The sequence below is a fragment of the Alexandromys fortis genome, unplaced genomic scaffold (genome assembly GCF_014885135.2).
Source record: "Alexandromys fortis isolate MF-2015 unplaced genomic scaffold, M_Fortis_MF-2015_v1.1 scaffold_153, whole genome shotgun sequence".
Lineage (NCBI taxonomy): Eukaryota > Metazoa > Chordata > Mammalia > Rodentia > Cricetidae > Alexandromys > Alexandromys fortis.
In genome coordinates, this window is record NW_026068032.1 from 2674230 (window position 1) to 2700139 (window position 25910).

Here is a 25910-nt window from a genome sequence, read left to right on the forward strand (position 1 = left end):
TTTTTACCATTTTCTTTCCTGTCCCCTAGCTCTTCTTGGCTCCTCCTATCCACCATAGTAGATTCTGACCACACTGTCTGGACTATCAAAATAGGGCCGACTCAGTGGTTCAGAGTGTTTGCTGCTCTTACAGAGGACCTGGACCCCTCTTCTGGTGTCTGTGGGCCCCAGGCACGCACTAGGTAAAAAGTTAAACCCTGCACAACACAGCCAATGACACCATTCCGCAGGGTTCTGCTCCAGGGTGCTGGCCCTCCAGGTCTGTGCAGGACACTTTGATGTCTGAACCACGGCAAATGCCTACCGATATCCTCAGAATGTGGCCCTGCCGCGAGCAAAGAACAACCAGGCCATAGAACATAATCTTCCCCAAAGAACTTCCGCAATAAGATCTAACCAGAGGAGCCATCCTGCAGAGGCAGCTAAGACTAAAGTCTCTGGGTTGCTGCGGCAGAGGAAGGTGGCTTGCTCTGCTCCTGTGCTGGCAGGCACTGGCACTCAGAGGGACAGATGGAACAGTAGGAAAGGGGCCACGGATGATGAACACGGTTTACTTCCCAAGTCTTCATCCCCTTGACAAGAAACAGGCCAGCAGTCCTTCTATCCCCGACAGCCCCTCTGGAGGACCAGTCCCAGCCGCTCAGGTGTGTTAAAGATGGTCCAGAACCTGCTTACCTGACGCTACAGGCCTTTCAGCTCCCTTTCTTTGTTTAAGTTGACCAGTCCAAAATCAAGGGAGGGGAGCCTACCCCAGGCACCAGAAACAGTTCGCAGTCCCAGTCCTCGGGGGTTAAGATGGGTTCAGTTTCCCCTCCACGCTGGTGTGGTGTCTGTATGTGTATGGGGTGTGTGTCCCTCTACACTGGTGTAGTGTCCGTGTGTGTGGGGGGGGGTGTCCCTCTACACTGGTGTGGTGTCTGTGTGTGGGATGTATCTGTGTATATGGGGTGTGTCCCCTCCACGCTGGTGTGGTGTCTGTGTGTGTATGGGGTATGTGTGCACACACTTCCGCTTTCAATAAAACTGGCTAAGAATGTAACTTCTCTCCTGTCTCTTAATCCTGGTGGACAAAGCTAACCTAACCTGAGACCCCCATGATAACAACTCTGAAGAAAAACAAGGATAAGCACACGTGACGATCGATCACAGAACAGCCCGGCAGCCAGAGCCCTCCCTAGTGACTAAAACACATGAAGGATTCGATGGGTGGTTCCTGGAGGCTGCAGGGCGTGCTAATGAGTAACCCAGCCACACGAAGGACTTACTATTCTCAGGCAGCCCAGGAAGAGAACTGGGATGAGCAGAGCTACGCAAGAGAAGGTCACCCAAAACACTCCATCGTCACGGAAAACATTCAGGTTTCCTGGAAAAGCGGAGAAATCACGAATAAACAAGAGGTCCACAAGTTAAATGGCTTAGAGTGACAGCCAGGAAGTGCGCTGGCGGCTAGCACACTCCAGCCTTCTGTAGTGGTCAGTATAATCCACACATGCCCTGCGTGCATTTGTTTGTAGACAGTTTCTCCCTGTAACCCTGGCTGTCCTGGAACTCTCTCCATAGACCAGGTTGGCCTGGAACTCAGAGATTCGCCACCTGCCTCTGCCTCCCCAGGGTTGGGATTAAAGGTGAGTGCAGCCTTTGCCCAGCTAACATCTCTTTTCAAGGGTGTGCTCTAGACGGGGTGAGAGCCCCCTCCAGGATGACCTGAAGAGGGCGCCATAGCGCCTTCCCTCCTGGATCTCAGCCCTAGACTCCGATTCCTCCCCCCAAAGTGGGAAGACTGGATTATACTGGGGAGTGAAGGGGGGCCCCTAGTCTCCTCTCCAGCTCAAGCATTTATGAACTTCTGTAATGGAGGATCCCCACGTTCAACAGAGTAAGCAGCGAACTCAACATGAATAGATTTGAACCACAAGCCCAAGTCCTGCCCATGAAGAACTCCGGGACAGACTGGAGCAGGCTACGGACACACTTCACTTTCTGCAGTCATGGTCCAGTGGGCAGCACGCCTTCAGTGACCTAGAGCTACATGAGGTCATCTTTTACAAACTACGTTAAAAAAATCTGCATGTTCCCAGACACTTGGAAGCCAGAAGCAGGTGTGGTGGTACACTCAGGAGCCAGAGGCAGTTTGAGCATCCCTGTGAATTCAAGGCCAGTGCGGTCTACATGATGAGTTCCAAGGTAGCCAGCCTACAGTGAGATCCTGTTCCCAAAAGGGACAGAAGTAAGTAAATAATTTAAGACTTTGGGTTCTCTACAAAGGCAGCAGTGCTACAAACTGCTGAGCTGTCTCTCCAGCCCCAACAGATTTTTGTAAAATTACTTAAAACAAGACCTTCAGCTCAGAAGGAACCCTGCAGAACCAGCCTAGGTGCACCCAAGAGCTGCCTGGGGAAGGGATGAGCGCTGGGGAGGGCGGAGGGTGGAATGGAAACAGGGTAAGGAGAACGCTGGACACTGGACACAGCACTAGGCTCCAAGCTCAGTGCAATTCAGGCCTGTTCATCTGCAGACATACCAGGCCTCTCCTATGACTCAAGTTAGACCCTGGGGGTTTAAACGCACAAAAGTAATTGGCCGTGCAGCGGCTCACACCTGAGATCTCAGCAGTCAGGAATGGAAAGAAAAGGATCACTGTGAGTCTAAGCCTGCCTGGCCTGCAAAGGAGGCCTCGTGTCAAAATAGAAATAGAGCCGGGCGATGGTGGCACACGCCTTTAATCCCAGCACTTCGGAGGCAGAGGCAGGCGGATCTCCGTGAGTTCGAGACCAGCCTGGTCTACAGAGCTAGTTCCAGGACAGGCTCCAAAGCTACAGAGAAACCCTGTCTCGAAAAACCAAAAAAAAAAAAAAAAAAAAAAAAAAAAAAAATAGAAAGTCAAATTTAAAATAAAAACAAAATCTCTGTTCTGACCTGAGAACTCTGTTACCTATCTTACCTGTAACAGCAACCACAGAAAGCCATCCCTGGGGACATCCTAAGATCCCCTAGGAGGGCTCGCTGAGAAAAGATGATGGCCGTCTCTAAGAGTACCAGGCCGGCACTCAAGTGTCATGACTCTCCCAGGAAGAGGTAAGCAACACGCTCCAGGATGCATCCTGGAACGGACTCCTGACCAGCTTCACAGCGCCCAAAACACACATACACACACACACACACACACACACACACACACACACCGCCAGCATGAGAGTCAGCGGCTCCTACCCAGAGGCGTGAAGAAAATCCCGGAAGAGACGAGGAAGCCCAGCAAGAGTCCAACACACAGCATGCAGAGCATGAGGGTCCCAAATCGCCACCACGAGGCCACCAGGAGGATCCCGCCGATGCTGCCAGCAACAGCGGTGAGGACCAGGCGGACTGCACAAGGGAGAAGGCACAGAAGATGGATCAGCCGGCTTCAACCTCAACTTCAGCCTGCATGTCCTTAAAGACACTGTCACCCCAGGGCTGGGCACAGGCCGGCTTGTCAGTAAGAAAGCAAAAGTGACAACCAATCTTAAGTGTGGTAGAGGAGGAGCCGTGGTGGGGGAGGAGCCGTGGTGGGGGAGGAGCTGTGGTGGGGGAGGGGCCGTGGTGGGGGAGGGGCCGTGGTGGGGGAGGGGCCGTGGTGGGCTAAGGGAATCTTGACATGATCAAGGGGAGGTGGGAGGAGGGACTGTGTTGGGGAGGGGTCCATGATGGAGGTTGAGGGGCTCTGGCTGGAGAGGGGCCGTGATGGGGGAGGCTGAGGATGCGTCTCAGCCAGTAGAATGTTCGTCTGGCATGAAGCCAACTCCATTAATCTGGAAGGATCTGAACTTCATCCCATCCTCTGCTACACTGTGAGTTCTAGGCCAGGTTTAGTGACTTCAGAAGCTGTCCCAAGAAACAGATGGAGCTGGGGAGAGGAGAATGTTTGAGGTATTTTCCCCCAGTGGGGAGTGTGTGCTATGTGGGGCACTGCCTTGGTCTGTAGTCCACGCTGGCCTTAAACTCACACCGCCCCTTCTGCCTCTGCCTCACAGACACTGGACTAACAGGTGCACTCGACCACACCCAGGTTTATCTGGTTCTGTGGCACTGGGGTCTCACTGGTTAGGCAGAGGATTTACTGCCGAGCCACTCCAGGCTCAGACCTTTTGTTTTATTTTTGTTTGTTTGATTTTTTTTTTCTTCCTGAGACAGGGTTTCTCTGTATGCCCTGGCTGTCCTGGAAGTCACTCTGTAGACCAGACTGGCCTTGAACTCAGAGATCCTCCAACACAGACAAGGTTTTACTATGTAGCACAGGCTGCTCTCAAACATTTAATCTTCCTGCCTCAGCCTCCTGAGTGCTGGGATTACAAGCATGGGCCCTGACCCTACTTCTTTGCTGTACCCAGAAAAGCAAGCCTAGATGTGGAGGTGGAGCACGGTTCCAGGCGCAGGTTGTTCATTGTCTCAGGCTTCGTGCATACGGCACCCAGTGCAGGTTAAGCACCAGGAGGCATAGCGGCTGCAGACCCAGCAGCTCCCTGTCTGGACCCCCGGCTAACCCATCAACTGTACTCACTGTCGTACTTAAGGGATGTCAGTCTGGTGATGACGATGTAAAAGAAGAAGCCCACGAAGATGAAACCAACGAAGAATAATTCTGGGAGGAAACCATCAGGAAATGGGAAACAAACATTTCCTACGTCAGGCATCTTCACAACGCAAGGCTGTGCCCGAGCGTCGAGAACTCAGACCCCACGGCTATTCCCACAGAAAACTGTCATCCAAGAGGCGGGGAAACGTCAGAAGTCGGTAGTCACAGTTCTGTTATTAAATGGGTAATGGATATACTGGGCCGCAGCATCGGATACAAGTGCGCCCCCCTGGGTGGTGCCCGTTACATAATTTAATGGTCACTCGCTAATTTCGCGGTTCATTTACGATGTTCCTCTCTTCTGTGAGAAAGGGGCTCCTTTATGTAGCCCAAGCTAGCAGAATGAGGGTCAGCTTGGGGAAAGGTACCTGTTTTCCAGAATCTGTGTCCAAAGAAACAAATGAAGAGGCCAAGCAGGGCAAACACGGTGGAGAACACTTTGGTAGATGTTCTTCCTTAAAAATACATAAAGAAATGAAAATTAGCAGGCAAATGCATCCGCACTAACTAATAAGCAAAGCAGGAAGGAAGGAAGGTGAACTGGCTTGAGATCATTGCTCCCAAAAATATCCTGTTCCCCTAGTGAGTTAACCTATGCAGGTGATTACACCCGGTGGCTGCTTTTATAACACGGAGAACCAGACAGCACAGGCTCTTGATACCCGTGGTGTTTCTCTAGGAAGGGCAGAGCAGAGCGTGTGCCTAAAACATGTCTCTGTCGTCAACGAATAAACTGCGGGGAGAAAAGTGGGGAGACTCAGTTAAAATTCACAGAGGCGTGAACTAAACACAGACCTCATCTACAGCCTGACTCAGCCCACTCTGGTGATGCATGCCTGTCACCCCAGCCCTGGAGGACCACTGTATATCCAAGGCCAGCTGTGCTGCACAGTCAGTTCCCAGCCAGCCTGAGACTGAACCTTCGAGGCCCAGAGAGGAGGCTCAGTGAGCAAGAACGTTCCTCGATCTTACAGGGGACTAGCGGCTCACATCGGGCTCTAACTCCAGCTCTACAGCATCCAGCGCCCTCTTCTGGCCACTGCTGGCACTGCACTCACAGAGTCCACAGGCTACATGAAAGCAAAGCATCCACATACGTAAAATAAAAGCAAACAAATTGCTCTATTGTTTTTAAAAATAGATAGCCATTATCAAGAGAAAACACCGCTCAGCAAATTCACCTTCCTCGGAAACCCTTCAAAAATGAGCATCAGGAAACAGTCCTTCAATAAGAGCAGACACAAAACACTCACACTCGCTGAAAACCTCACAAGCGGGTCACAAATTCAAACGCAACAGTGATGTGGGGCTCCCCTCTGTATCCTGTGAGTATGTTTTATTACCATTGGTTAATAAAGAAGCTGCTTCGGCCAATGGCTTGGCAGAGTACAACCAGGTGGGAAATCCGAACAGAGATGTAGAGAGAGTAAGCAGAGTCAGGGAGACGACATGTAGCTGCCTAAGGAGAAGGACACTGGGACCTACCCAGCAAGCCACAGCCTCGTGGCGATACACAGGTTAATGGAGATGGGTTAGTTTAAAATGTAAGAGCTAGCTAGAAATATGCCTGAGCCATTGGCCAAGAACTAGCTAGAAATATGCCTGAGCCATTGGCCAAGAACTAGCTAGAAATATGCCTGAGCCATTGGCCAAGCAGTGTTGTAATTAACATGTTTCTGTGCGATCATTCGGGACAGAGCATCCAGGAAACTAAAGCACAGTCTCCGGCTGCACATGAGTGTCCAGTGGAGAGAGTACGAGGACACGCGTGATTCACAGTCAATCCACAGATCTGCTTCTCTCAAAACCAGACTGTGAGAGCAACCGAGCAGATGATAAAAATGTGCACTCTGCTTCAGAATGTGGGCAACTGTCGCCAAACTCATGGAGCTGGCAGGACGTTCTGCCTCTGGGGCCTGGGAAGACAGCTTACTTAGGAAAATGTCTAACAAGCCCGAGGATGGGAGTTCGGATCAACACACACATAAAAGTTGGGTGCGGCAGTGACTGCTTCCCAGTGCTGGGAGGTGGGACAGGAGGACTCCTGGGGCTTGCTGGCCAGCTGGTCTAGCCAAAGTGGGGAGTTCCGGCTACAGCAGGAGACTGCCTCAAAAGATGATGTAGACAGTGCCATGGGAAGACATCCAACATCAGCCTCTGGCCTCCACATGCACACATGTGCACACACATGAACACTGTCTCTGGCCTCCACGTGCACATACGTGTGCACACACATGAACACTGTCTTAGTTACTTTTCTATTGGTGTAAAGACACACCATGACCAAGGCAACTTATAAAATAAGTTGAAACCTAGAGCCCACTCTGCCCCACAGGTGGGCCCAGACCACCCCCCATCCCACCTCACACCCTTGGCTATGTGACTCCGGTTCTCCAGGCTCTGATGGTCTCAATGCTTAGCTTACACCTCCAGGCAGGTGTCCAGGAGCAGGGCTTGGCATGGCTGTCTCCTCTGCCTGGCATGTATGGAGCCCCAATGTGCTCCTGCCTGCAGGGTCTTCACCAGCCATGTCACCTCACCTTTCTCATCTGCATGCGACTGCTCCCTGTCCTGCTCTGTGTTTCTTCCTGGTACCCATGAGCTTCTCAAATGCTACTACGTATATGTGTGTGTGTGCACGTGTGTGTGTGATATGTATTATAAATACAGCATACCCATCTACTACACACACACACCACATACATACCACACTCACATTCACACCACTGTCACACACTCACACACACCACACTCTCACACACTCACACACACCACACTCACACACACTCACACACACCACACTCTCACACACTCACACACACCACACTCTCATACACACCACACTCACACACACTCACACACCATACACACTCACACACACACACACACACACACACACACACTGTATATGATGGGAAACTGACCCCAGTAAATGGCTTGTCTGTTGTCATTGCAGTAGTCTGGTTTTGCGCTGGTATATTCTGTTGTTTTGCATGGGGTATAGTAACATGGCCCCTTTTTTTCAGATTGATTTGCTTTATTTTATGTGTTGAGTGTTTTGCTTGCACATGGGTCTGTTCACCACGTGCATGCCTGGTGCTCACAGAGGTCAGCAGAGGTCAGCAGATCCCCTGGGACTGGAGTTACAGATGATTGTGAGCTGCCACATGGGTGCTGGGAGCTGAATCTGAATCCTTTGCAAGAAAATGCCCTTAATTAGTGAGCCATCCCTTCCCTGAGTGGGGGTCTTACAAACGGTAATGGCCAAGTGAACAGAAGCTAGACAAAGCATCCCTGGACAATCCTAAGCTCTTCACTAGTGGAGACTGGTCTGTGAAGCCAAGGACGCATTTGTCCGGGTTGAAGTGCACACTCACCAGGAGAGACACAGCTCCCATCCCCTGACTCCAAGCTGCAGGCATACGTGTGCACGGGAACATAAGCAGCAGAGGCATTGAGGATCGGGTCCCAAACGATGACATTATAAATGACGCCTTGTCCCGGGAGGGAAGAGAAGGACACGGTTGTTTTGTCGTCCGCTGTCAGGGTAACCACCTAAAGCCAAACATAACAAGCCATGTTTACGTGGCCTCTTAGAGCCGTGGTCACCTGTACCAACCAGGACAGTGTACACCCCAGGACAGAGTCCCCAGGAGGGACTGACAGCTGAGGGCTTTGGGGGAGGGAAAGTCAGCTTCCTTCTGGGAAAGACTTTATTTTGATGTGCATGTGCGTGCGCGTGCGTGTGACTGTCCATGGAGTGTGGTACTCACGGAGTCCAGAAGGGGGCGTCAGATCCCCCGGAGCTAGAGCTACAGGCAGTTTCTGAGTCACCTGATGGAGGTGCTTGGGAACTGAATCCAAGCCCTCTGCAAGAACAGCAAGTTCTCTCAACAGCTGGGCCATCTCTCCAGCCCTGTCAGTTTTCTTTAAGAATGTAGCCTCTGGCTGGAGAGGTGGCTCAGCAGTTAAAAGCACTGGCTGCTTTTCCAGAGATACTGAGTTCAATTCCCAGCAACCAAATGGTGGCTCACAAGCACCTGTAATGAGAGCTGGTGTCCTCTTCTGGCAGAACACTATATACATAACAAATAAGTAAACCTTAAAAAAAATCCAGACAGTGGTGGTGCACACTTTTAATCCCAGCACTTGGGAGGCAAAGACAGGTGGATCTCTGTGAGGTCAAGGCCAGCCTGGTGTGCAGAGAGAGTTCCAGGACAGGCTCCATAGCTACAGAGAAACACTGTCTTGAAAAACAAACAACAAAGAATGTAGCCCCTGTAGGCTGACCATGCTCCACTGGATGGCTCATACCCATAAGTGCACGGTCAGCACAAACTGCACTCAGTAGGTTATTTGAATCAAACAAGGAGACAGAGCTGGGAGGGAGTTCGGGGGGCGGATCTGGGAGTAGTTAGAGGGAGGAGCTAGGAGCAAATATGATTCAAATACATTGCATTCATGTATGAAATTCTCAAAGAATTAGCAAAAATGTTAAAAATATTAACCAGAGCCAGGAGGTGGTAGCACACACCTTTAATCCCAGCACTCGGGAGGCAGAGGCAGGTGGATCTCTGTGAGTTTGAGGCCAGCCTGGTCTACAAGAGCTAGTTCCAGGACAGCTAGGGCCGTTACACAGAGAAACCCTGTCTTGAAACAAAACGAAACAAATGAACACCAATGAATATATCCTTCAGCTGTTTCTCAGTTGTTAGACTTTTCCCTTTACACTTTCCAGAAGCTCTTGTCTAAGTTATTGGAGTGCACAAAACATTATCACCTCCTTCCTTCCCTGCGTCAGGATGATGAGGGCACAGCCATGGCTGCAGTCGAAAGAGAAGTGACTCTCTTCTTCTCAGACGCTAACATCGTGTCAGAGCACCCGACCCCGCCACAGGAGCCGCAAGATCCAGACTCACCTTGACCGCACTGGCCTTCACCTGGGGCACCTGGGCCATCCTCTGAAGATGCCGGAGCAGCGAGGCCTCGGTGAGGTCGCCCTCGGGCAGGAAGTACTGATACACCTCGTACTGCAGCCTCCATCTGGACTCCTGGCCCGTGCTCACGTCACACGGCAGGGGCTCTGCGCCTCTAAAGCCAACCAACAAAACTGAGCATCAGTGCCTTGTGGCTCAAGCCCTGTCGATGGGAAGGAGCCAGGGCTCTGATTTCAGTCTTCTGTAGGCACAGCTCCAGTTTTACCACCGTGGAGCCTACGTGGTATTCGAGAGGGTAGTAGCACACAGCGGTGGGCTGGACTGGCATTGCTCAAAATCCATACCGGAAGTCCCTGCCTCCAATGTGACAGTATTAGAAGTGGGCTTTGGGGGAGAATCATGAGGGAGGAACCCTGAGTGGGACTGGTGTCCTCACAGACGAGCCCCGGGCAGGTCTCAGGCACACTTCCCTTCTCATAATACGAAGTCTGCAACCCACAGGACGGCCCCGCCAAGAGCCCACAGGTGCCACCTTCAGGAGTGTGAGAAGGACATTTCTGGCATGGTGCACGGCTGTAACTTGAGAAGCAACTTTAAGTCAAGCCTGGTCTACACAGAAACTTCCGAACCAGCCAGGGACACGTGTGAGGAAATCAATCAATGCCTACAGGTGAGTGAATGAGTAAATTCCTGTTGTTCATAATCCACTCACGGAGTTTATGGTACAGGTCGACAAGACAGTCCTTAATCTAAAAACCTGGGACCTGGAACTTCCTGGGCTCTGCTAAGATCTGAGGTTTCAAATTTGTTACTATTCTGGGTTCTCAGATCAGGGATGTTCAGCCGTTAAGGTCTATTCAAATTTCCATCGCTTCTGGCCCCACTGCTGCAGGTAAGGGATGCTTTGCCTATTCTTTGCGCAGGCGGCACTGACTATCACACACACACACACAGAGGCCACAGTGGACAGCGGTACTGACTATCACACACACACACACACACACACACAGATGCCTCAGTGGACAGCGGTACTGACTATCACACACACACACACACACACACACACACACACACACACAGGCCGATGTGGCTGAAAGGAAAACAGATTCTAAAGTGGGCTGTGCCTGGAACATCTTTGCTATTTGATAGTGTATCATGTGGTGTAAAAGATTTGGTTTTATTTTTAATTGTATGTGCACATACACGGGCACACCAACTTGTGCACTTCTGAGTGTGGGTACCCATGGAGTCCAGAAGAGGGAGCCCAACCTCAAAGGCCCCTGAAATCGTCTCTATAAAATGAAAACAACTTCACAAGAGAGCCCAGACCAAATAACAAGAGCACTCAGCACTGTGGCAGGCAGGTGGGCGGGCTGAGAGCTTTCAACCACTCCTTGCTATTAAAGTGGAAACTGAGGCAGAGTTTTACAAAATTATATCCTCACAAGGTGTAAGAATTTAGGGCTATGGAATGTCTTCTATATTTAAATGCTTTGAGAAAACTAAGACAGGGCTGGAAAGATAGTTCAGTGGTTAAGTTCACATATTTCTCTTACAGAGAACCACAAGGCCCACAGGAGGCAGCTCACGACCACCTGTAACTCCAGTCCCAGGGTCTTTCTTGTGGGAATCACTTTAACTGTGTGAAGCTGTGTTACGTGTCTCAGCTCCGCCTTCACTAACGATGGAAAGATGCTGCATCTGCTTCGCCTTGCCTGCCTAAGGCACCTGACTGGTCTAATAAAGAGCTGAGTGTCCGGCAACGAGGCAGGAGAGGAACAGGAGGGCATAGAGAATGAAAAGAGGAGAAATCTAGGCTTGAGAAGAAGAAAGAGAGAAAAAGAGAGACACCCGGTCAGCCAGGCAGCCGCCAGCCAGCAGACATGGAACAGGACATCTAGAAAGAAAGAAAGGTAAGAAGCCCCAAGACAAAATGTAGATAAAGAGAAGCAGATTAAATAAGAGTTAAGCTAAGACCGCGCATTGGTAACTGATAAGTCATTGGGCCATGATTTGGGAGCTGATTGGTGGCCTAAAAGAAAGCCGGCTACCTCAGGGCTACACCAGGGCTACACCAGGGCTACACCAGGGCATCCGGCACCCCAGACTTTCCAGGCACCTGCACTCCTGTGCACACATCTGTAACCAGAGATTGTTCTCCTGTTTTCCGGCCACCCAGACCCGAATACGCACACAGAAACTAGGTTAATTACAACACTGTTTGACCTATTAGCTCAGACTTCTTAATAACTAACTCTTACATCTTAAAATAGCCCATTTCTATTATTTTATATTTTACCACAACACTGTGGCCTACCAGTAGGCGTCTTTCTCCTTTGGTGCAACATGGCGTCTCCCTGACTCTGCCTACTCTCTGTATCTCTGTTCAGATTTCCTGCCTAGCTTTGCTCTGCTAAGCCATTGGCCAAAACAGCTTTGTTCATCAACCAATAAATCAGCATCTATACAGAAGGACATCCCACATCACATATCCACATATACATACACACAGTTAAAAATAATAAAAATTTAAATCTTAAAAAAAGAAACTAAGATATACTTCCAAGCTCGCAACAGGCGCATATCACACCTGTCTCCTCAAATAAAGATTCGAAATGATTAAGGAGAATATTCAGTATAAACAATAGCTCAAATATTAGCATTGAGATTTAAATTATGCCAACAAACCCCCCCCAACAAAAAAGAATTCAACTTTACTCTATAAAATGATGGTTTGAGACAGTTGGCTGGACCTGCTCTGAAGTCAAGAGTACCCTAGGAGGGGTTTCAACAGAGGGGCTTGGCCGCCATACCTTGCATAGCCTAGGTTGGCTGGTGCAAACTTGATAGTTGTTTCAAAAGAATTATAGTCCAAGTAAATGTTGGGATCGATATCTAAATCAAACTCCAAATTACAGCCTCCAGGAATGGGATCTGGAGGAAAAAACGATGAGATTAGTAACCCAAGAGTTCCAGGAAACAGATCTTTCACGAGAACTTCCTGTATAGCAATCGGTCAGCACAGAACACCAGTGTTTTCTGCCGTATCATGACTGGGGTTCGGAAGTGCACGGGTCCCTCATTCCCAGTTCCCTCAAAATGTCCTTCTCAAACTCAGGGCTGTGTGCACTGTGCCGCAGAGCTGTCCCCCAGCCCTACTCCCAAACTTGAGCAGTCTGAATTTTCCCACCGTGCCATGGCTTAGCCATTGCTGTGACCTGGCTCTCGTCCCTGCGCTGCCAAGAGAACTCTCTGACTCACCGCTGTCACTCTGACACTGCTGGTCACTTCTCTGGGCTTTACTATGCACCACTCCTGGCTTGGGTGTTCCTCCTCCCTCCAGAGATCTCAGCCCTGAACTTACTGCGCAGTAGTTATCACCAGCCCAGTCCAGTGCCTCACCTGTGCTCCACTCTAGGAAACGATCAAATTCCCCCAGGTGTCTGAGTTCCTGCTTGACCGATCTCATGTCTATCCAAGTTTATCCAACCTCACTCCTCTACCCCAGGCCAGCACTCTAGCTGCCAACCCTGAGCTTCCAATCTGATGTCCTACAAGCACCTCAGATTAGCTGTGCCCCTTTCAGAAGTCACTACTGACTCCATGACACCCATAAAAGAACCAGCTCCTCAGACAGCACCATAGCTAAACCGGAGATGGTGCCATACGACTGTCCCGACAGGAGCCATACGACTGTCCCCAGGCTCCTCTCTAACGTGTAGCCACTGTTCCACCACCACCCCCAGCCCTGGCTCGGGACCTGTGTTCAGATGTCCTCACAGCCGTACCCAGTGCTGACTCTGCTCTGTTACTCCTCTTGCCTCCACCTCCCCTGGGCTGGATTACAGGCACGTGACACAGTGGCCAGTTTTCTGGACATGGAACCCAGGGCGCCATGCATGCTGGGCAAGCACTGACCAACCAAGCGACATCATTAGTCCTTCCTAAAGATAAAACAGACTACGCACTCCTCTGCCCCCGCTATCTGCTTCCTCTGAACCCACCTTAGCACTGTGTGCAAACGTGTCCAAGGCTCCTTGCTCCCTGGCTCCAGACACCCATTGCTGGCCACTCTCCAAACCCTGCACCTCCCTTAGGACAAGCCTGCCGCCACCTCTGCCTACAATAACGTGTAACTGCGAAGGACTGGTTCTAAGGCTGCTTTTTCTGCCTCTGTAGACACTGTAACACTCCGATCAAATAAACTGCACTCGTAATAAACAATCTTACCAGCGTAATTTTCCTTGGGTTTCCACAGATGAACTCAGACAGGAAATTACCTCTTTCTGAGTAGGAGAGTGGAATGGCCACGTTTTGAACAGGTTTGGCTTCTTTCGTCTCCAAGTACCAAGTGCACATAGTCTGCTCGGGTCTAAGAATGAAAACCAGCCCTCTGTCGCTGCCTGTGCCTGAGGTGCCCGGGAGGAGGGTCTGCATTTGGGAAGCAAAGCCACCATGAAGACAGAAGTGAGAAGTCACATCCACTGCAGAGCTACCCAGTGTGTGTGTGCAGCCCTCCCCAAACCCTTCGTCTCTGTGTTCATACATCCGCACCTTCGCAACACACCATCATGGAGGGCTGGAGATGGCTCGGTGGTAAGAGCACTGGTTGCTCTTCCACAGGACCTGAGTTCGAATCCCAGCATTCACATATTGGCCCACAACAGTCTATAGTTCCAGTTCCAGAGGATCTGATACCCTCTTCTGGTCTATACAGGCACATATGTGGCACACAAACACATATACTGAGAACAACACACCCGTATAAAAAACAGTTCAGAATCTATACTATTGTATCAGTCAGTCAGAGCTGCTGTAACAAATACAACAGGGTTTAGGGTTTATAAACACAGCAGAGCGAGGAAGAAGCTCTTGGGGAGCATGTTTAATAGGGTTGATATCTTATTGGTAAAGGCTTTCTTGTGACACCTCCCAGTTACTGCTTTTAAGTATCTTTATGGGTATCTGTGCGTATGTATGCACGTGTGAACATGTACATATGCCAGGTGTGTGAGCATACATGTGGAAGCCAGAGGCTGACACCGGGTATCACCCTTTATTCCTCCTCAATTTATTATTTTAATTAATTTATATATTTTAGATTTATCATTTGTTTTGTGTTTGTTAGACTGAATGTATGCATGTGCACCACACGTGTGCCTGGGGCCCTCCGAGGTTGTCAGATCTCGAGATTGGAGTTAGAGATGGACATGAGCTGCCCTGTGAATGCTGGGGACAGAGCCCAGGCCCTCTCCAGGAACAAGCGCTCCTAACCGCTGAGCCATCTCTCCAGCCCCTCCAGCTTATTTTGAAGACAGGGTCTCTCACTGAACCTGGCTCATTGATTGGCTGGACTGACTGTTTCCATCTCCAAGGTGCAGGGCTGACACACACACACACACCAGACCCGGCTGCCTTCTTGTTTGTTTTGGTGGGTTCGAGAGATCAAACTCAGGCCCTATAGACTGGGCCATCTCCTGGGCCCTCTGTTTCTACTTCTTAATGCCAAGACCCTAGGGGTAAAGCACTTGCCTCTCAGGTGCAATGGCCTGGGTTTCGGTCCCAGCTTGATGGCGGGGTGTGTGTGTGTGTGTGTGTGTGTGTGTGTGTGTGTAATAAATGGAAACTCCAGGAATTGTATGCTGACGTTTTCAAGTATTACGGTTCAATTGACTGAATTAAGATTTACTCTGGGAGGCTGGAGAGATGGCTCAGAGGTTAACAGCATTGCCTGCTCTTCCAAAGGTCCTGAGTTCAATTCCCAGCAACTACATGGTGGCTCACAACCATCTGTAATGAGGTCTGGTGCCCTCTTCTGGCCTGCAGGCATATACACAGACAGAATATTGTATACATAATAAATAAATAAATATTAAAAAAAAAGATTTACTCTGTCAGGTTCTGAGGCTAACAAGACAAAACAGGAGCTTTGACCCCAGAGAGTTCAGTTTACAAAAAAAGCTTTAGACTTAAGGATTTATTTATTTATTTGGTCACTATCTTTCTCTCGTGTGTATGAGGATTTTTGCCAGCATGCGTGTCTGGTGCCTGTGGAGGCTAGAGGAGGCCATCAGAGCCTCAGGGACTGGAGTTAGAGATGGTTGTGAGCCAGCACAGGAGTACTGGGAACCCAGGCCTCTGCAAAAGCAGCCAGTGCTCTTCAACCACAGAGCTATTTCTCCAGCCTGCTGGTAACCCTCTTCCTTTAAGACAAAGGTCCACGTAAGACAGGTGGTCTCAGCCTCACTACGCAGCTGATGCTGGCCTTAAGCTCTTAGCCCTCCTGCCTTCGGAATCAGAATGTTCTTGGAAGGCTGAGTGAATGAGAAGAAATCAGGTACCAGGTGAGTTTCAATTTGGCAATCCTCAAAGGGAGCTTGTAGAGTCTGTGGCTTCAAAGGACCCCCTGCCCAACAAACAATAAAACATGAGAACGCCCCAGCCATCAGGGGGACAGAGGAAGGACACTGCTTTTCACAAAGTCATTTCTAGAGCCCTGTGCAGTTCAGTCTGTGAAGGAGGGGGACGGAGGGTGGCTTAGGCAATGAGACTCTGTGACCAAGGTGACGGGGCCTTTGCTGAAGACCAGGCCCACGCATACATGCGGACGTTAGATTCTAACATGCGAGGCTCGGTACTGTAGAGACAGATGATCTCTTTACTGCTTACCTTAGTGAACGAGACGGTGGTGTTCTGATACTGCGAGTGTATTTGGAAAAGAAGAAAGGTCACATTGCTTGAAATATGGCGCAGAATGGCCTCCTGTGGAAGGGGCCGGCTGAGCAGGAAGTATGTGAACTTTCCCACAGAAAATTCAAGAAAACCTACAATGGGAAAATGTTCATTACAATATTGTACCTCTAGTATCAACTACGCAAATTTTATTCATAAAAAATGTACAATGCTAATGCAACTTTCAGAAAAACCCTTTGAGAGCCAGGTCTGGTGGTGTCTGCCTGTTCTCTCAGCCCTTGGGAGGCTAAGCAGAGGGTTCTATGTAAGTGATGGCCAGCCTGGGCTCACATCAAGGACCCGCTGTTGTGTAGGTGGTGCGTGTGAAGAGGAGGACACGTACAGATTGCAGCCCAGAGCTCGCGGCTGGCATGGCTTACCTGTACCAGGCCGGCATATGACTGACAGGTCAGCAGTCATGGATAGGAGAGCGGCTCCGGGGCCCTGCCCTTCTTCAGCTGAGAGCCCACTACTGAGCCTACAGGTCTCCAATAGCTGCTTTCACACCATGTATGAAAATGACAAACGGTTTTAATTCATTTTTTTAAAATGACCCTGTCAGGAGAACACCAGTGTGCTTCCTGGCCTATCTGCTGCAGCGGGGTCAGTTTTCCTGGCCCTCGGGATTGCTAAGTCCTCACTGCGCAAGGAGTGCTCAGCTCATTTCTGTCCTCCATTTTCACGTTTCAGTCACACACAAAACACACACACATACCACACACACGCACCACATACACCCCACACATACACCACACACCCACCACACACACACATACACATACCACACACATACCACGTACACACACATACCACACACATACACATATACCACACACAGACACCACACCCACCCCACACATACATCACACCACAGACAACACACCCATCCACCACACACACATACCACACACATACCATGTATACACATATATCACACACACCACACATAACACACACACCACACACATACACACCACACATACCACACACACACATATACCACACACAGACACCACACACACACACACCACACACACATACACATACCACACACTTACCACATACACCACACACAGACAACACACCCACCCACCACACACACCCCACATATACACATACACATACACCACACACAGACAACACACCCACCCACCACACACACACATATATATACCACACACATACCACGTACACATACATACCACACACATGTACCACACATACACACACCCACACCACACATAACACACACCACACACATATACACCACTCACACGCCAAATACACACACACCACACATACACACACGCATACACACACACAGAGTTCCCCTCGTTTTCTCCATCTGGCAGTATCAGCAGCACTTATAAGATCACTCTGTCTGTACCTAAGACTTGTGCAAGCAAATTCACTAAGCTCATCTCTCCAAAGTGTCCCATGCCCCCCCCCCGTCATCTCTTGGGCTTGCCTCCAATGGGCTCTGGAACATGCTCTGGTGGACTTAGCATCAAGATGCATCATGCTTATTTCCACATATGTGCAAGAAGACACGCAATTGTTCGACACGGACCACTTACTAGGTCACAGGCATCTGTCTGTGTCAATGTTGATAACTGAGGGGCTGTGGCTATAACTCAGTGACAGGGCATGTGTGTATCACATGTGAGCCCCGGCAACCGTACCAATACTGAGGGGGGAAGGGTAATTCTAGCCCGGCCCTTTTGAAAGCTATTTAACATCCCCTTGTATGTATGTATGTGTGTATACATACCATATTTACTACACACATACTGATGAGCATAGTCACTGCTATTCTAGTATGAAAAACAAATCAGGAAAACGGCTATGCATAGCATGCAGGCTTTTAATCTCAGCACTCAGAGGTCAAAGTTAGCCTCAGCTAGACAGTGAGTTTGGAGACAGCCTGCACTACAGGAGACTCTGTCTCACAGTTCTCCAAAATAAAATAAAATAAAATAAAATGTTTTGTCTCAAGGGAGATTTTCTATGAAGCATACAGGTCAAATGATAAACTTATGTGAGATTTTTGCTGCCATGTAGTAGCAGATGACCTTTGTCCTTACGGTTAAACTGTAGCTAAGGTGTGTTCCTGTCTGAAAACGCATAAATGAAAACCAACAGCCTGAGACACTGCCTCGGGAACAGGGACTGTCAGTTTAAACTGAAGCCCCTGCCTTCAAGAACTCCACCCAGCCTGCCAGGAACCATGAGACCTCAGGCTCAGTGTTCACAGAGGCCCCACCCCCACATGGAGGGAGGCCCTGCCCCCACATGCCCGTGGCAGGAACCAGGCAGAAGACAGTGAAGGCCGGTGGTAGAGAGACATTGTCTTTGGCATCCAAACCCGAGTCCTGTTGTTTTCATATCAGTAACATTAAGACCAGGTACTGTTGTCTGTGGTTTTCTGTCCTGCCCGGTTCTGGCAATCATTACGTCCCAAAGAAATCACACAGAGGTCTATATTAGTTATAAACTGACTGGCCCAGTATCTCAGGCTTCTTATTAACTCTTACAACTTATATTAGTCCATTATTCTTATCTGTGTTAGCCACATGGCTCGGTACCTTATTTGGCGGTGTCATCACATATTGCTTCTTTTGTGGCTGGTACAGGACTGCATACCAAGCTTTCCTTTTCCCAAAATTCTCCTGCTCTTGTTGACCTGCCTCTATTTCCTGTCTGGTTGTCCCACTTATATTTCCTGCCTGGCTACTGGCCAATCAGCATTTATTTAAAATATAATTGACAGAATATAGACCATTGTCCCACACCACTTCCCCCTCTTAAAAAAAAAAAGAACTCTGAATCTAATATCCTTTGTTTAGCTTTTCGCATGACCATTAGCCATAAAAACTTGTTGTTTTTTTTTTGTTTTTGTTTTTTTGAGACAGGGTTTCTCTGTAGCTTTGGTGCCTGTCCTGGAACTAGCTCTTGTAGACCAGGCTGGCTTCGAACTCCCAGAGATGCGCCTGCCTTTGCCTCCCGAGTGCTGGGATTAAAGGTGTGCGCCACTATCACCCGGCCCATAAAAACTTGTAACCAACATTCTAAACAAAGGAAAATATCCATAGTTCATTTTTGGAGAATGTGGGTATAGTTTTCCAGGCTACTTCCTGCTGGTTGGGGGTGCTAATAATCTTATAGGGACCTAAAGAAAATTTAGAGTTATGATGAAGTCCTGACTGGAGTAACCTGTAAAGCTTGATCATCTCAGATAGCATCTTGAATCTGTTCTGGATGTAGAACTCAGGCATATGGGCCATCTGTTCCTACTGGAGATTTCTCAGGTGGTCTTCCTTGATCAAACCTGCTTTTTCTTAACTCAGAATGAATCCACAGCCTCTCATTTTCTGTGGAAACAAAAGAAAATCTCTTCTCCAAAGTAACATATCTTTTGATTTCAAATTTGAAGTCAAGGTATTTTCAAAATACCTATCTTGTATTAATTCAGCAGAATTTATAAGAAAATATCTTTTAGCAGCTGTTGCTCCTTCCTCAGAATTCAAACAATTCAAAGAGAGCATAATAACATACAGTATCCAGATTCTCTGCGTGTGTCTTTATTTTAAACTCTATTTCTTTTATTTTTAATTTTTGGCTTTTTGAGACAAGGTTTCTCTATGTATCTTTGTCTTGGAACTCACTTTGTAGACCAGGCTATCCTTGAACTCATGGAGATTCGCCTGCCTCTGCCTCCCAAGTGCTGGGATTAAAGGTGTGTGCCACCACACCCAACTACTCTTTTTATTTTATTTTAAGAACTTTAACCTTTTTTTTCTCCCAAGTCTGCATATATTTTTAACACACTGTAAACCATTTAGAGGTTTTTTTTTTTTTGTCTTTGAATCTCTCTTTACTGTATATCTCTCTTTGTCTGACCACGTGAGTCTTCAGTTTGCCAGGCAATATGGCTAGGATTAAAGCCGTATCTTTGATGGCTTGATCCAGCCCATTCTTTAGCTTTCTGAGACTCCAGCCTTATGGCAGAGGTACCAGCTGTAGCCATGTTTATTGCCACAACTCTATGGCATTTCAAGGTCCCTGCCACCACCAAAAAGCATGCAGTCAGCTTTTCATCAACACCATTTAAATGTTTCATGGCAGGACCTCTTAAAAGAGCTGCAGGGTTTTGCAGCTAAAGCTGAGTCAGGAAGCGTTTCTTAAATGAGAACGTTTGCCTCTAGCAAGCAGAGCCCACTCAAGAAAGTGCTGCTATTAAGAAGCTATGTTTAACTCTATTCTTTTTTATCAAGAATAACTTCCCAAGTTCTCAATGAAAACCAACAGCCTGAGACACAGGACTGACAGTTTAAGCTGAAGCCCCTGCCTTCAAGAACTCCACCCAGCCTGCCCGTGGCAGGAACCAGGCAGGAGAAGGATAGTGAAGGTGGGTGGGTAGACATTGTCGATGGCATCTAAAACCTAGTCCTGTTGCTTTCATATCAGTAACATTAGGAACAGGCACCCTAAATTATTTCTCTTTTCCAACACAGCTCCTATCTATCACATTTTCTACAGTTATCAGAAGTGTCCTTATCATAAGGAAATCACAATATATCCTGGTTGCTTGTGACAATCATGGAGATGAGCTGTTGTCCACACTCTCCCAAATCCCTAGCAGTAGCTGCAGATTGAACTTAAAACCAAACACTTGTTCAAACAGCAGAGAAAGGTTAGGACGATAACTCAGTCGGCAGAGGGGCTTGACTGAAGCCCCGCATTGGATCACAACAGTACATAGCAGGTGCTGGATGCAGTAATCCCAACACGCGGGAGACGGGTGGAGGCAGGAGGAGCTGAAGTTCAAGTCACTCGAAGCTACGTGGGTAGTTAAAGGCCAGCCTGGGCTAAACAAGACCCTGTCTGGAAAAACAAAACAGAAAGTTCTCCAGGTAACTGAGAACTGCACACAGCACACTGGTGAATAAGAGAGGCCTGAGCACATCTCTCCATTCCTGACTGAGCTGTCTCGTGTACGGCAATGAGTGGCCATCCAAGAGCCATTGCGCAATTTGTATAGACGATTGCATTTTAACCCAAGCTTATGTGGTTTCCCTCCTAGCTACGCAGGTCTCTGACCGATCTGATGATCCAGTGTCTGGCGCTGAACCAGTCGCCTGACAGCAAAGCTAGTTCAACAGAGACTGAAGTGTGTGCCCTGAGGTGAGGTAATTATCTCCTCAGAGCCTCCGTTCTCTCCCGTACTAGGGAGGTGACTTTGTTACAGAAATCACTGGACTGATCAAAGCACCAACCAAATGGAAAATGGTTTTATAACCACCACGAGCTTCCTTAGCCTGCCAGCGCCCTGGAGATGTAGCGACTCACGGTAAAAGAAAGGCCAAAACCATCCAGGAATTCTCAGATTGGCCCTACTGAGAAAGCAGCCGGGAGCGGATGGACATTCCCAGAGATGCTGGGCCGTTAATGAGCAACAATGTGGGGACTTCCACAGAGTGACAAGAGACACTCCACGGGGGCCTGGAGGATAGCTTAGTGGTAGATGCTTGCCCGGGGTGCTGGGCTCAGTGCCAAAAGCCTGGGGGGAAGGGGAGGAGGGCAGTGAGAGATAACTCCATGTCCTAACATATGAAGCCCTGGGCAGAACATGCACACACACACACACACACACACACACACACACACACACACACACGAGAGAGAGAGAGAGAGAGAGAGAGAGAGAGAGAGAGAGAGAGAGAGAGAAGTCCAAACAGGTTTTACCGCACACACGATAGAAACTTCATTTAACTTTTCTTTTGTTTGCGTCTGTAGTTACTTGTTTATTTCTGGTACTGGAGAATGAGCCCAGAGCCTCTCGGCACTAAGCAACTAAGCAAGTCTACCACATTATCCTCTATAATATTTGTATTTCAAGGTAGGGCCTAAGTTGCCTACGGCGCCCTTGAACTTACTCTATCGCCCAAAGGGGCCTTGAAATTCAATCCTTCTGCCTCAACTTCCCAAACAGCCAGCTGGGTCATGTCAAAGCCTGAGATACCAGACCCGGCTGGAAACTCCAGTGAATTTCTTCTCACGAAAGAGATTTGGCAAGAGAAGACATACCCCAAATACATCTTGCAGAGGTTAATAGGAGCCCAACTTCACCTCCAAGCCCTCTGGAGAATTTGACGGGAATAATTACATCTTATGACTGGGGGTGGGAAGAAGACAGACTGCACATCAAAGGGCTTTTACGGAGGGGCAGCCAGTCAAGGCGAGCCTGCTCACACTGGGCTCTGGGCCTCTGCTTTGTTCCCACATGAGCTTCCCATCCTTAAACACAGTCACTTTTTCCTTCCACCCTCCACTCCCAACCTTTTCCTCTTTCACAACCAGATCCCTATCTTAAAGCCGCCAACTCCCTCTTTTGCTGTGGTATTAAGAGGTACCTTGGGCTTCCTTCCTTGGCCACTGGGCACTCAGCAGCCAACTTCAGAACCGACAAAGCCTAGCTTCCTACTGCTTCCACCCAATGCTGAGTAAAAAACGAGCCAGCCCCTTCAGTGGGCTGGCGTTCAATTGTCCCTCACCAGTTTTAGCCATTTGTGGGTTGTTGGGTTTTGTTGAGATGGGGTCTTCTTGTGTAGCCCACACTGGCCTTGAACTGGAGGCAATCCTCCTGCCGCAGCCTCCGAAGTGCTCAGAATTATAGTTCAGCTACTGATTACTTGATTTTACTGTCAGATGAAGTCATTAACACACACACACAAATTAAAAGGCAAGAACTGGGGATGTAGCTGAGTGGTGGCATGCTTGTCTGCTATGTGCAAGGCCCAGGGTCCAATCCTCAGTTCCACAAAGTAAATGTATAAACTCACAGGACACACGATGATGAACACACGGCCTTTCAAGTATCTCTGGAAGTCGCCACATGCATCTAAACGCAGGGCAGCCCATGGCCCTACTCAAAGCACTTTTCAAAGTACAAAGTGTGTGCCCAAATCAACTCTTAAAGGGCACATTTCCAGGTGAGCAACTGCACAAGAATCTAAAGCCAAAATGAAGGCACCCAGGCAAGCAGGGAGTAGGACTCCAAGAGAAGGGTGGCCACTTAGACACAGAGACAAGCCCCCCACCCAGCCTGTCCGAGGAAGCCGCTTCTTCAGCCACCCCAGGACCCCCATCTCTCTCCCAGCCCTCACTAAGCCCCAAGCCACCTCCCGGGTCCCCGGTCCCCTCATCCTTCAGAGTCTGGCAGATAGATCTCTCTAAATTACAAAGGTTGTCCAGTTCCTGTCGCTTGTCTATTAACAACCCAGCTGCTGCACCAGAGGGACATGCAAGGCGTGGGGAATTAAAGCGCTAATCAGCTGCTGAATCCCTGGGTCCCATCCCTCTCCTGTACAAAACAATACTAACACAGCAGAAAGAACAGCACACAGCGGTGGTATCGTGCTGAAATCAGGTGAGAGGAGGGTAAAAAAAAATTACTAACTCTCAGCTTACCACTTTTCTTTCTCAACTTTTGTGTAAAATATTCTAGATATTAAGTACTAAAACTCCAAACTAGAAATTAAAAAAAAAAAAAGTCTGGCTCCCGGCCCTCCAGAGTCAGCCCAAAACTCAACCCTTGAACACTCACCTTCTTCAGAGGGCTGTTTCAAAGATTAGGATTCATAGAAAGATTACACATAAGGCCTCATGCTGGAAAAGGTTTTTGTTTTTTGTTTGGTTTGGTTTTTTGAGATAGGGTCTCATGTAGCCCAGGCTGGTCTCATATTCTTTATATTGCTGAATCTGACTTTGAACTCTTGATCCTCTCTGAATGCTGGGGTTCTAGGCATGCGGGCACACACGCAGGCGCGGGCACACACACACCGGTCAGTCCCTGTGGGCTGGGGAGAGAAATCAGCTCTACCAACTGAGCCTCATTCCCAGTCCCCATGTGCAACGTACCCATAGCATAGGCGCCATGCCTTTTTTCAGGGTGCCACAAGCTGTTCATTCGCTTATCTCGGGGCTTTGAGGGTTAGAGGCTCAGGCAATGAAAGGACCTAACAGATGGCCAGAGGAGAGCGCTTCCCCTCACTGTAAGCCAGAGTTTTTTCAAGAAAATAGGACGTGTGTGTGTATGTGTGTGCGTATTCAACACACATATATTTGTACTTTTCAACGTTGGCCTTTGCTGAACAAAAAGTTCCTAAAATGTGGTCTAACCAAGGAGTTTCAGAGATAAGCATCTATGGGGTGAAAAAAACCCGATCCCAACACCCAGAAGACTGTTGTCTTTGTGGCTTGTCTCAAGCTCAAAACAAGGAATGTACTTAACGTCTCCGGGAAAAGCACGTGATCACAGCCTGGCACAATTAGTGCTTTTCACATTTCCCATTAATGCCCCCTCCACCTCACCCCACCCCAGTTGTCGCCTAAACCCTTTTCACTCAGCGCACATGACCTAGGATTTCCAGCCCCATCGCTGGCTCGTTTTTTCCTCCCCAACTGCAAAATTTGACCCGTTAGGAAAGCATCTAGATGTTGGACTGTCAAAGCCACTGCTACTTGGAATGCCTTGGTTCCTCGACAGACTTGGCTGTCCCGTAGCAGAGGCGTTAGGAGTGGTTTTAGCTTTTGTTTGGGCCTGACTCTCACTCCCCAGACTAGCCTCGAACCCCTCATCCTTCTGCCTCAGCTTCCAGGGTGCTGAGCTAACAGCCGGCAGCTTAAAGGGCCATTCCAAAGTGTCTACTTAAAACTACAAACATGGCTGCTCCCGACCGGGAAGAAGTCTGAGACGGGGGCTACTTATCTCTCCCCGGTTCCCTGCCCAAATGAGGCATTGACAGCATGGACCAGGTTCCGAACCCGCGGCCGGCCGGAGGCGCGCTTGCAGTCCGGGGGAGGGCTGCACGGACCCGGGCGGCCTGCGGCCTTGCGGGGGGAGCAGATGCAGTTCGGGAAGCTCACCGTCGCTGGAGTTCGCCTGGGCCTCGGCGGTGCCCGCCGCCAGCACCCCCAGGACGAGCAGCCGCAGTGGCCACATCGCTGCCGACCCCGGCGGAGACGCGCGCTCGGGCGGGCGGGCGGGCGGGCGGGCGGGTCGGGCGCGCAGGGTCGGGGTTGCTCCCCCCGGAGCGCCCGCGCGCACCGCTCTCCCGCCGCCCCAGCCCCGCCAGGCGCGCTCTTCCGGCTGAACGGCGGCGCGCGTGCTCGCCCGGCCCCGCGGGCGCGCGCCTCCTGCCGGGGCTCCCGGGCGGGGCGGGCACTCACCGCTGGGTCTTTCTTTCCTTTTTTTTTTCTTTTTCTTTTTTTCCTTCTTTTTTCACTTTATTTGAGACAGGGTTTCTCTGTGTACCCCTGGGCTGTCCTGGAACTTGCTCTGTAGACAAGGCTGTTCTCGAACTCAGTGATCCCCCGGCCTCTGCTTCCTTAAAGGTGTGCGCCACCACAGCCAGGCTTCCTTTATTCTGAGACCAGTTCTGTTGCTCAGGTTGGCCTCCAACCGCTGAGCCTCTGGAGGATGGCCTTGAACTTCTGACCTCTGGCCTCTTCCTCCCAAAGGAGATAAACTTGTACCATTACCAATGAACTTTATTTTATTAAGATAGGGTCTTGCTATGTAGCCCACTTTGGCCTGAAACTGACAACTGTCCTGCCTCAACCTCCCC

General features: G+C 49.4%; 1 protein-coding gene across 3 annotated transcripts in view; it reads right to left on the minus strand.

Annotated features, from left to right (window-relative positions):
* Tm7sf3 (transmembrane 7 superfamily member 3) overlaps positions 1–25431 on the minus strand; it is a 29492-nt gene extending 4061 nt beyond the window's left edge. For 2 of the 3 annotated variants that reach the window (XM_050164681.1, XM_050164680.1), the window contains exons 1-10: positions 25210–25430; positions 16219–16373; positions 13830–13980; positions 12363–12483; positions 9532–9703; positions 7990–8167; positions 4981–5067; positions 4538–4618; positions 3211–3363; positions 1266–1363 (exon numbers count right to left, since the gene is read on the minus strand). In XM_050164681.1, coding sequence (XP_050020638.1) covers positions 1266–1363; positions 3211–3363; positions 4538–4618; positions 4981–5067; positions 7990–8167; positions 9532–9703; positions 12363–12483; positions 13830–13980; positions 16219–16373; positions 25210–25285 — 1272 coding nt within the window. In that variant the 5' untranslated portion in view covers positions 25286–25430. Of the gene's footprint in view, positions 1–1265; positions 1364–3210; positions 3364–4537; positions 4619–4980; positions 5068–7989; positions 8168–9531; positions 9704–12362; positions 12484–13829; positions 13981–16218; positions 16374–25209 lie in introns of all 3 variants that reach the window. The other variant, XM_050164682.1, reaches the window with a different exon arrangement.
* Between the last annotated feature and the right edge of the window lie 479 nt (positions 25432–25910).